General features: G+C 35.1%; 1 protein-coding gene across 1 annotated transcript; it reads left to right on the plus strand.

Moving 5' to 3' along the window:
* Window positions 1-1,192: 1,192 nt before the first annotated feature.
* LOC128203229 (uncharacterized) lies at window positions 1,193-3,856 on the plus strand. The gene is made up of 2 exons (XM_052904539.1): window positions 1,193-1,573; window positions 3,018-3,856. Exons 1-2 carry the CDS (start codon window positions 1,282-1,284, stop codon window positions 3,107-3,109), a joined length of 384 nt encoding a protein of 127 aa, XP_052760499.1. The 5' UTR covers window positions 1,193-1,281; the 3' UTR covers window positions 3,110-3,856.
* Window positions 3,857-12,922: the final 9,066 nt, after the last annotated feature.

The following is a 12,922-nucleotide window of genomic DNA, read 5'->3' on the forward strand; positions in this document are numbered from 1 at the left end:
CGGTATAAATAACCAAATATTTTGTAATTTATCATGCATATGTGGGCCGCAAGTGTAAATTCAAACTCATAAAAAAGATTTAAGCCTCAAGTTGACTCGTGTTTCGATGAGCTGGAGTTTAACTAGCCTTCCCAAGGCGGTAATACCCTATTTTTTTAGTAAAACCAGTTGTATGAATTTGTTTGCTGTGTATGGTGTGTGTACGTTTGTGCCGGAAGTTCAGTGTTGTTTGAGCCCTTACTTCCGGGCGTGTCCCTCTAATATAGAAAACTTAAAGCTTGTTCTTATACTTTCAAAATCTAGTTATCATTCTCAAGGCAATTGCATATAAAGAACTAACCAAACGTCATAAATTGTACTAGCAGTAGAAGGGAGATAACCAGAAAACCCAAAATAAGTATGATTCATATTGACATAGAGACATCGTTTTTGGAACCATTTTTGAACGATAGTCTTTCGAAAATATCAAATATAGCCATTAACACGCGATCATTTTTTTTTTCTTCTGTAGTTGGGAAAATAAATGGCTTAGCATGCCTTATTGCCGGGCAATGGCCAACCTTATCCTACGACTGTGATTACATTGATAAGTTTTGCTGGCGCATGACCCAATCCTAGCCGGAGAATGACAGAGAATGGCGGATAAATTACTGAGCTAGACGGGGAATATCTTCAGTAAAAATTTCACTAACGTTAGTGTTAATGCGTTTCAATGGCGCTTGCGGGTGCTGTATTAAATCAACAGTAAATTCCCGTGGTTATAGGTTCTCAATATGTTTCCTTTGATCCCGACGATTCAAATGTATGCGATTGAAAAATCAAGCACACACGTTTACTTAGTTGGTAACGCATATCGCTTATGGCGTTCGTTTCCGGTGTTGGTTTAAGCTCCTACACCCTTTTCACAACGATGCTCACCTTCTGTAGCTAGAAGTCCCTATTCATATAAATGCTTGCTTTGTGAAGCTTCAATTCTCAATCCGAAGTGTGCGTACTTTGTGTAAGTAATTGTCTCTTTGCGTCTAGACGTCTTTGAATACCTAGCTTACTCAAACTAATCAGACGGGCCTCCCTTAAGCGATTAAACTCGACAATAAACATTCCTTAATTTGATTACGTGAAGGTTATCACTTCACTTCAATGAAATGGTCTTGTATATTAAACCATGTGACGTTTGTGATAGCTTTTAAAACAGAGCATTATAAAAGATGGTACGGGAGTATAGATGCCAGTAGATTGAAAGCTTAGCTAGCGTTGATAACTCTCCAGGTCGCAATCAAGATGAAGGCTGTGTGTGTTCTTGTGATTGTGGCTTCGTTCGTGGCGTGCTCGGAGGCACAAGACTTTCTTTCACTGATGATGTTATCAAACATGCTCGGAGGAGGAAACGAGTCGCCCGGTCGTTCTGGGTATTCCCAAGGTGGGGGTGCCGGCGCCGGCGCCGGCGCCGGCGCCGGGTCCGCTGGCTCAAACGCTGCTTCTAAGGCTTCTTATGGCGGGGCGAGCCAAGGCGGTCGTGGAGGTGGTGAAAATGGATTTATGCAAATGGGAGCAGTGACGGGACAATTCGGAGGTATTTGATTAATTATATAAATAGCTTTTAAAGCTTTGATGCATTTGTATGATGAGTGGTTAAGTAATTTATTTAACTATATATGCGATCAAAACAAATTGTATCTATGGTAGAATGGAAACAAACGCAACAGACAAGGTATTTGTGAATATCATTGTTTACTAAACTTATACCAGTGGAGTACCTCATAAGGTTTACTACAGTACGCATGGGCGTTGAAATCTATTTCGGTTCCCCCGAAATGGCCAGTGCTCGAATCTCGGAACTAAGACTACCAATCCATAATTCAGGGGTGTATATTTATGCAACATTTTACAAGTTACATTTCGTACTTTTATTTAATGTTGACGTTCAGAACGGTACAAAATAGTTCTTTCATAACTGAAATTTTCAAAATTTGCATAACTTAGGGGATGCCTCTCCCGCTCTCAACCCATATAATAGTTCGAGACAAACCACTGAAAGACCATCACATGGTGACTGCTCACTGAACAGGAGAGCCTTATTAAAGCCAGCGACCACTAAATAAATATCCTATACATATTCTATAACCTATGGAACAAATTGCACGTGAATTTATACTGATTTCTTATGTTTCACGACCCCCAAATTAATATATGGGAAGAATGTAAATATTAAACAACGTTATAAAAAGTTACATTTCTGATAAGAAAAATAAAATTGGTTTAACTTAGCCACGATGATAAAGTGACTACATCCGATGTAGGACTACAAATAATTCGGTGAACATGTAAACAAAAAAGTAGATCAAATAAATCCTGGGCCCGTATTCAATAATGTCTAATTTAGACTTAGAATCAGAAAAGCAACGTTTAAATTTCGTTGTACAAACGTTTTGAAAAATGTTAGCAATCGTTCATGTGTTACTTAAAATAAAAGAAAAATCAACACTAGGTAGTCACTTTCGACTTTGAGTAATTTTCCCCTTTAATGATCAATTCATATGTTTATTGATAACAGCTAATATAAGATAAGATTATCTTTATTCAAAGTCGGTTATGATAACCATAAATAACACTAGCTGACAGCTATTTTCCAACAGCTGCACGTTTACAATCAAGCTTAATTTTATTACACGTGAAGATATGGGCGGGCAATAGAAAATTGTTCACAATATCTGTTGAAAATCTCCAAAACTGCATCAATAACACATTAGATGTTTTAAAAAAATATGATTTAAAAATAAAAAAGAATAGCTTGATCTATGTTTAAAATGCGATCTCACGTAACAAAAAAATAGTTTTTATTTTAATTGTGTTATGTGGATGCTGTTTAAAGGTCTTAAACATTAACTACCTCTTCTCGCCAATGCCGATTAACTTAAAACCCCGCTTTGTCGATGATATTTAGTCATGGGACGTTTGAGATCTTCTAACATATTTAACTGCACTGAATACGTTTGTTTTTTCTTTTGTCTTTTCAGATATGATGCGTGATATGTCGTTATGCGCCATGTTAAGAGGATCTGCAGGTGTTTATGAGATGTGTCGCATGCAAGCCATGGGTTTTATGTAACATGTCGTGTGGCCAAACTCGTGACACTTTGCGCTATAACGGCCTTGCGCGCGCCAGCTAGTTCAACCTTGCTGCCATGACGACATCTTCCGACAAGAAAAGCCTTATCATCAGCATCAGTCATTAAGCTTTCTACTCAAGGCTCCATGTGACTGAATACCATTTCCTTTAATGCTTCGTTTATGTCATATCAATTTGCTACTTAGCACCTTTTTTGAATTTCAGTTCTGTATTCTTAGTTTTGATGTTACCTCATATGTTTTGCCCGGTATTTCAGGTAATTTGCTAAGGCATGGTAGACTTGTGTAAATGTTAAACGTCTAACCAAAACAAGTTTATTGGACTTAAAAATGCCTAATTACATTCATGTGCGCTTGAAAGAAAGAACAGAAGTTGTCATGCAAAAACACATTTTACGACGTATTAAAATTTTAAGATGTACACAATATGTTAAATTGGATATGGTGGCATAATGTGCTAATATATTCAAAATACACCTCTAAAGGTGAAGTCAACAACAGCAGCAAACGTTGGTCGAATACCTTTAATTGTATCATTCTGTTTAAATGTATTTGCCTGAAAATCGAAAAAAAAATCAGTTTAAGCTGACATATATGTATGATATACTATGGATACAGATGTTATATGTCTCATTTCGTACATTTATCATAAAACTGTTTGTGTTAATATGTACCGTTTGATCGGTTTATTTTGACATATTCTTATTATGAATAAATCTGAACGGGTTGCAAAGTGTTTTCGTCATAAATACATTCTACCAAAATTGCTAGGTAGTGGACCAACACAATTGTTAATCGAACATTTTGGCAATTGTTAAAAAGAAAATGTTCCAATAGTAATAGCAAATGTATATTGTCAAAAGACAATAACTATAATGAGATCCTAGAAGTTTCAAGAAATTGGTTGGCCTGTTTTGAAAAGAAATTTTTAACATTAACAATGTTTAAAAAAGGGATCTGATGGAAGCGATGCATGATCCACGAAAGGCAGTACATAAACATGGCATAACTCGGTAGAAGGTGAGGGTTGGAGCATCGTTATGGACATACAGCCGAACCCCGTTGGCTCGAATTCGCTTGGCAAATCCTCTTTGGCTCGAACTAGATGGAAAGAACCGATTTCTTTACACTAAACGTTAACATTCCCGCTGGGCTCGAATTTTCCGAGGCTCGAGGTATTTTCACCGGTCCCTGTGAGTTCGAGCCAACGGGGTTCGACTGTATTTGAACTGTAATAACGTGCAAAAACAAGTTTCAATGTCCACTTGTGCATGTTGTCTACTGTCTATGTTTCAAGTTTCATTTAGACCCCATTAGGAGTTTTTAAGTCAATTTCTGGTCTGGTGAACACAAATGGTTAAACATTTGAAACAGAGTTATTGTTTGTGTGCACTGCACACTTTCTCCGTAATATATCTTTATGTATGAAATTTGAAGTTAATAGCCAAAAACTTGCTCTGGACGAGAAGGAAGTATAAAAAGGATAGGAAAGACAGAGCTAATTGGTTCCTATCTCAATAAGATCTATAAGTGTATGAAGTTTTAAATTAATATCCCAAAGACTTTTGGAGTTATGCCCGGGGCACGAATGAAGAAATCGCAAAAACAAAATCAAAGTTAAAGTTCCTGTGCGCTGCACTAAAATTTAATGCGATCTATGTACATGTATATATATACGAAGTTTGAAGTAAATACCTTAAAGACCTTCGGAACTATGTTTCGTGTTAACATTGAATATAAATGAACAAATGGCAAACGATCTTAAACTACCAAAGACAAAGTTATCGTTCATAGGCACTGCACATCTCCTCAAGTACATCAATATGTATATGACATGATTTTCTTCGAAAACATTTGAAATTGTTTTTTAGAAATGGTTTAAAAGAAACTGTACAGTTTAATTACAAAATGATTGGTTTAAACCTATGAATTTTACAACAACCGTGAAAGAAGTTATTATAAATCATGTGCGCACGATGTTCCGCGAGAGTTATAAGACACAAAGCCTCTGTAAGAAGACCATCAAAACGTTTGCCTCCTTGCTACGTCTGTTCTATATTATGGAAAACTAACAGTAATTTGACATATATTAAAATACCACAGCGCAGTTATTCCCTGTATTATCGACGTTTTGGTCGTGAATAAATTAGTGTAAGCGAGTGAAAGCTTACAAATGGTTGTTCATTTCCGTTTCCATCTATTTTGTGAATTAGGCGACGGTCAAGAATTTGTTTTTGAAAATCACACATTCAGAAGGTAGAATGTGGATAGCACTATTTATGAATACCACTCTCATCATTTATGTTTAAATAAAAGATAAATTATGCCTTATGTTTAACCATGTTTTGTTATTTTTCATGCCCATGTGGGCCGCAAGAGTAAATTCAACTTGATAGACAAGTTTAAGCCCCTGGGTAGACTCGTATTCCAGTGAGCCTTTTCAAGGCGGTTATACCATAATTTTAAGTAAAGCCGCGATAACTGTCTCACAGTGATTTGATGGGAATAAACTCCTGCTTTGGTATCATTTGACCGGTACAAAATCTAGTGACATTTAACCTAAAATATTTTTTTTTCTTCAGATTCATCAAAGGGGTCACTCCTGGCATAAAATAACAATAAATTACTGCACTTTAAAAATGTCAGAAAATTTCGAAATCCTCTATTTAGGCATTTCGAGATTTTTTGACATTGTTAAAGTGCAGTAATTCATAGTTATTTCTTGCTAGATAGTTGCTAGGAGTGACCCCTTTGATGAATCTGAAGAAAAAATAAATATTTTAGGTTAAATGTCACTAGGTCAAATGATACCAAGCAGGAGTTCATTCCCATCAAATCACCTTGAATTGTCTAACTTGATAACATTTATAATATTTCATTACAGTGATGAAAATAATTCAGAAATTTCAGAAGAGGATTTCCACTTACGAATTTTGTTATATGAAATAACAAATAACCAGTAGTTAAAAGTCGAAATGATGAGAAATATATGATTCTTGTTTAAGTTTAGTGTGAGGTTTATATGAGTTTAATATGAGTTTTTTTTTATCAATTGTATAGGAGTTTTATTTGTACTTTTTGAGTTTATATAAGTATTGTATGAGTTTATATGAGTTTTGTTAGTTCTTAGACACTATATTCTGAGAGGTCACGTGGTATAGTATGCATTTGGCTTGTATGAATTATATACCGCTGAAACATAAAAGAGACAAAAATAAACAAAAGAACAACATTTTAAGCCATCGGAGTCTATTTTCAAAACCGTTTTGGGGCATGCCTGATGCTCAAGAGCATCTCTTCTTTGTTCAGATATTAATTGAAATATTGAGGCTTGGTTAAGGAATTGATGTAACAATTTAAGTTGTACTTTTATATTTGTTTTCACGCGTTTAAAGCTTTTGGTGCAACCACGGTTGAATATGTTGGTATTCGTACCCCAAAACAGGTGTATTTATAATACTAATGGGAAAAATAAAACCTTTTTTCTTTTTACAGTCGCCACGCTGAGTTTATAATCAGTGGACGAAACATAGGCAGTGAAATGTTTTCACCGTCGTTCTGTCGCGTTTTCATCATCGTACTGTCGTATTTTCACCGTCGTACTATCGCGTTTTCATCATCGTACTATCGTGTTTTCATCATCGTAATTTCGCGTTTTCATCTTCGTGCTGTCGTGTTTTCATCATCGTACTATCGCGTTTCATCATCGTACTGTCGCGTTTTCATCATCGTACTATCGCGTTTCATCATCGTACTATCGCGTTTCATCATCGTACTGTCGTGTTTTCATCATCGTACTGTCGCGTTTTCATCATCGTACTATCGCGTTTTCATTATCGTACTATCGTGTTTCATCATCGTACTATCGCGTTTCATCTTCGTAATGTCGAGTTTTCATCATCGTACTGTCGCGTTTTCATCATCGTACTATCGCGTTTCATCATCGTACTATCGCGTTTCATCATCGTTCTGTCGTTGTTTTCATCATCGTACTTTCGCGTTTTCATCATCGTACTATCGCGTTTTCATCATCGTACTGTCGCGTTTTCATCATCGTACTGTCGCGTTTTCATCATCGTACTGTAGGTTTTCATCATCGTACTGTCGTTTTTTCATCATCGTACTATCGCGTTTTTTTTCATCGTACTGTCGTGTTTTCATCATCGTACTGTCGTGTTTTCATCATCGTACTGTCGCGTTTTCATCATCGTACTGTCGTGTTTTCACCATCGTGAGAAAGTAGATGTCTTGGTACTTATAGTCAAATTAGCTATAACTTCAGAATAGTATAATTGTAAAAGACACGGTAACAAAAGTAAATGAATAAATGTTTAGATGTGATGTTTTCAAGCTTTTGAACTTATGTTAACGCAAAAAACCCCCATCTAGATGGAACAGGCCAAAAAGGCAATGCACTAACTATATAAATATACTATATATTTATACTATTTATACCCTAATGAAATACATGAAGTTTAAAATGTAGTTTATAATCCATTACTTTATGTTCGGTGATTTAACTGACGCTCATTTCATCACGTCCAAAAGTGCACCTGTTTTTTTAAATTTTATCTTATCTTATACAGGTTTCCGTTGAGAAGATTTAGTATACGTTTGTCTTTGACATCATTTGACCCCTTGTAGTTGTTCACAAATTTATCTGATATAAGTTCAGTCGAACCCCGTTGGGTCGAATTCCCAGGGACCAGCGAAAGTACCTCGAGCCTCAGAAAATTCGAGCCAAGCGGGATTGACCTTCATTCCAAAAATATCTACCATTAATATATAGTTCGAGCCAACAGGGAATTCGAGCCAGGCGAATTCGAGCCAACGGGGTTCGACTTATGTGAAACGTTACAGCTTTGTTAACAAATACGTATATGTTTTCGGTTATATTTTGAATTTTATGGACAATACCACAAGCAAACGTCGAGAACGCCGTCATTTGTTCAATAAAATAGAAGAAAAAGGAACGATTTCTTTACAGTTTAACCTATTTTGTCACGTACACAACTAAGGTGTCCATGTAGCTCGACTTATTCTCTTTATAACGTGTCTGGGAATATTATGAGAAATAAAATTCGAATTTTGAACGCAATTCAGCGATTTTTTTGGCGATAAAAGAAGGGACAAACTGTTATAGTCATAAGGTTACTGTTATTCAGTAAATTGTCATCTTGTTCTTGCGAACCCCGTCGGCTTTCACTTCCGGGAACCGGTGAAAGTACCTCGAACCACAGGAAATTCGAGCTAAACGGGAATGCGTTGCTTCAGTATAAAGAAATCGGTCCTCAATACCTAGTTTGCGTCAACGAGAAATTCGAGCCAAGCGAGTTCGAGCTATCGGGGCTCGACTGTATTTTAACATTTGTAATCTGTTTCATATAAAATCAGTTAGATAATTCAGAAAAATACCATTTCATTATTTTGGTTGACAAGTATAACAGTACATGTATTGAATAAGTGGTTAGTTACAAATTGATGTGTTACTGATATAATGGCAGGTCTGTCTAGTATGATAATTGTACTTATGACACCATACATTGTTTCCCACTAATAGTACTTAATTCCCACATTTGTCATTGTGATATATTCAATGACTGAAACATTAATGAACTAAGTTGACATGTTAAAAAGTCTGACGACATATCGAGCAGCGTACAACATGATAAAATGATAAATTATACTAAGTAGTTTAAGGTGACCCGGTATGAGATATACGGGGCGAAGGAAACCATATCGGATGAGAGCCAATATATAACATTTAGATCAGGCCCAAATTTCTCGAAACTTCGTAAGTCCCTTATAACAGAATTAAGCAAAGCGTGCTATTTTTTTCAATAATTTGTGTAATATTTACTTCTTTAAGAGTTTTTATACTTTAGATAGGAATTATATTTATGCTAATTACGATAAACCATTTTTCATTTATCAAAATTCAATTTAAGTATGTATTTTGGCTAATTAAAATAAGCTGCTTAAACCATATAAGCTTAAGAAGTTTCGAGAAATTGGAGCCCAGGTCGGCACCCTGTTGAGTTTGATCAAAACGCCAACACCAGGGCGGTCTTTTTATTCATTTTCTCCTCTGAAATAACTATTCCAAACCATAGCCTCTGAAACCAATGAAAATGCTTAAAACGTGCTGAAAATAAGATAACCGTTTGAATAATTTACGGCTAATTTCAGTTATATATTTTTCAGGAGCCTTGTATTTTACCGAAATTTGCCCAAAAACTGTTGGTCAAGATTTTCAGACAAAGTTTAGGATTTTAGAAAAGTTCTATATAACCGTAAATAGCGCTTATTATTGCGGGATTTATGGTCTTTATTGGACAAAACATCTACCCATATGAAGAAAGTTATTTTTTTTTTACCTGGATCAAGACCTATTACTTACATCATTTTTGACGTACACGTGACCAATAAGTCACGTGGGTTCTCCACCCTGAACACAGACAGGGAAATATTTCATTTATTCATCGAAATCGGAAAACGTTGCTAACGTCAACTCCTTGTTCTTAAAAAGTTCGCATATAGTTAACATTCATACATGCAATTTTTGCTTCAAAAATCTTAATTATAAGGGAGATAACTCTTGTACCTCTAGTACCTTTAATTCCTTTTCGGTAATTCTTCGCTTGATTTCCTTAATTTGGCGCTCACATTCATTGTTAGAATTTAAGTCGCGGGAACGGTCGTCGATTATTTGATTTTAGTCTGTTTACATTTTCAGTAATGCTTATTTTTATTTGAAAACTTATATTTGTCAATATGAGCTGTATTTCTTTTGATAGACTTAATTCATTTCTCGTTTCTAGTTTTCTACGTATAATTAAAAAAATGTTTGTTTTATTTTGTTCCGTGTGAATACCACACAGTTTCATTAAAAGTATTTTTGTGTGTTTTATTTCACTATCAGATGTTGCTAACGAAGATTCTAGTGGGCTTTATTGTTTCCGTTGTCAGTTATAATTTACTCAGAAATCAGCCTTTGCTCTTGTAACTTATATACATATACATATACATATGTAACAAATATCTTGAGACGCAAACTTGTTCTTTCTTATTATTTTGTGAATATTACGACCAAAAAGACCGTCCTGTTTCTGTAGTAACATTGTGTTTGTACGCTCAGTAGAAGTATGAAGTCTGTTCAATCTATCAATAACTATATCAATGGTGTACGTTTATATCACATTTTCAGAGGATTTGTATTTCCCGTCTTTTCTAATATTTCTTTACAGATGACTTTTAGAGGTCTAGCTAAGGTTTTGTGTCATTCTCCTCTCCAGGAACTTCCGATTACGCCTGGTATATTGCTAAATATCAGAGACGTTATTGATATAGAAATTCCTTTTTACGCCACTGTTTGGTATGTTCTTGTATTTGCTTTGTATATAATGTGTAGAAAATCAACTATTGTGCCTCCTACGAAATTGTCTTTTGATGACACTAAATTTTTATGTCGCAATGATGTGACCTTGTCCGATTTTGGTTTTTTTGTTAACCTTAATACGCTTTGACAAATCAATGTGGAGACAATAATGTTGATTTACCGATGTAAAAGAATGACACATCTCCGCTATGTCAAGTTGTCGCATAAAGTAATTCGTGTAATCTAATCCAGCAAACTCATTAGATCTTCGGTTAAGTGTCGAAGAGTCTCATTCTTTAGTTCTTTTGAATGCAAGTAAGCTTGACAGAACTTTTAAATGCATCATGAAACTCACTTCTGTATATGGAGCCTCTGAGTATACTTTACATTCTTTTAGAACAGGAGGTGAATCTTTTTTCGTTAAGTGTGAAGTTCCAGGTGAACTTGTTCATTTATTTGGCAACTGGAAGTCGGACTGCTATTTACGTTATTTACATTTTCTAACGAATGTTTGATTCAGGCCGCCAGACATGTAGCTCTGTCAATTTATTTATTTTTTGGCCGAGTTTTTGTTTTGGGTGATTTGGCTGCTTTTGTTCTGTATCATATGTGTGTAATAATTATGCAGCCTTTTTCGGCCAAAATAAAATATATATTCATATCATTTGTTTTAATTACTCCCGAAATAATTAAAGTATCATAATGTTATCACAATGTTATTTATTGTTGTTCGCTCTTGTGCGCCATTATTTTTCCCGGTCAGGCAGATGTTACAGGACATAGTTCTAAAATAATTGTGACAATATATTCACCACAGTCGGCTGAAACATAAATGTTTGACTTGAAGATATGCGGGGAGTTCTAATGTGTATATGTTTCATTTTGGCCTTTTATCCGTTATTCAACATAAACACTTTAAGTTTGATGTCATATTTTAGTAAATTTGAGTCAAGAATATCAATTCACTGACAGAGTGTCAGTTTTATTTCTCTCTCTCTCTCTTTCTCTCTCTTCCTCTATCCCCCCCTCTCTCTCTCTCTCTCTCTCTCTCTCTCTCTCCCCTCTGTCTCTCCCCCCTCTCTCTCTCTCTCTCTCTCTCTCTCTCTCTCTCTCTCTCTCTTTCTTACTTTATCTACCCCCGTCTCTCTTTCTACCCCTCTATCCTTTCTCTCGATCTCTACCCCCTCTCTTTTTTTCCCTTTCTCTCTCCCTTTCCCTCTCTGTCACTATCGTTCTCTTTTTCTCTCGCTTTGTCCCGCTCTTTCTATCTCACATTTTTTCTTAATTATAGGTTAGAATATTGGTTTTCTTTACACCCAACTCTTATTTTCAATTTCCAGTCGTTTTAATAACTCTTTTTTATTATCAGTCGATAAAAAGGCCACTGTAGCATTGTACGAACGACGAGTACATCTGGCGGCACAGCTTTTTTTTAAAAACAGTGATAGTTAAAAAAAACAGCACACAACAATTCCATTAACCTAATGGTATCTGCATTACACCAAAAGTTATATGTCATATATAACATGACGTAAAACATCAACCAATGTATTTTCCTTTGTATTCAATGGTTTTAAGACAATTATTAATTATTTTATTTTCAAAATTTCAACACTATACTTGGGACATTTTTTAGTGTTAATTAAGCCTCTCTGCTGAAATGATATGCTCTTATATTGCCACAAAACACTGTTGACACTTTTGCAGGTGTACGTACTCATGTTTAATCTAACTTAAGGTTTTGAAATGTCGGTGACCATGAAGTGGAAGAAAGTGTTTGCAACTTTTACTTAGTATTTGGGAACACTTTTATGTCTGATGGTAAACAGTTTTCTGTGGGAATGTGGTTTGCACATTGTTGATAATTTGTTTAAAAGTTGACAACGTTGTTAACTTCGTCGTTGTTAATTTTTAAGCGTAATCTATTTTTTGTGGGGCTTATATATTGTTATTGAACAAGTAAAGCTGAAACATTCCTCTCAAAACTTATTTGAAATAAAGCAGATCACATGTGCATTCTGTTAAAAACTGGAACAAAATTAACAAGGTTTCACTACATAAAGCACAGGAAAAATAGTTCAAAATTATGTAATTTTCTCCTTATAACTTTTTATTATTCAAATTAATAAAAATTCTTTAAAGCTGCACATAGATAAACTATTTTAACAACTTCTTTATATTTTGTTATGGAATTAGCATTTTTTTGCATTAATGTCTGGAGACCAGTGTTATAAAGCTGATGTCAAAAGATCAGATCACAGTTCTTCATACTTACTTAAAAAAGTGGATGTTCTACGGCTAAAAGCGTTACTAACGAAAAATGAACATTTCGGCAGTTTTCCGAAAAATGAGATCTGTTCTTTTCTGAATACTCAAGTATATTACTAAATTGAATACATTGATGCCAAAACAAGC

Source organism: Mya arenaria, chromosome 9 (assembly GCF_026914265.1).
Source record: "Mya arenaria isolate MELC-2E11 chromosome 9, ASM2691426v1".
In the NCBI taxonomy this organism is placed as follows: Eukaryota; Metazoa; Mollusca; class Bivalvia; order Myida; family Myidae; genus Mya; species Mya arenaria.

Excerpts from the sequence above, each read along its gene's own strand:
- LOC128203229 (XM_052904539.1), top strand. The coding sequence starts at position 1,282 with ATGAAGGCTGTGTGTGTTCTTGTGATTGTGGCTTCGTTCGTGGCGTGC. Across the intron at positions 1,574-3,017 it reads AGTGACGGGACAATTCGGAG|ATATGATGCGTGATATGTCG; the intron begins GTATTTGATTAA and ends TTGTCTTTTCAG.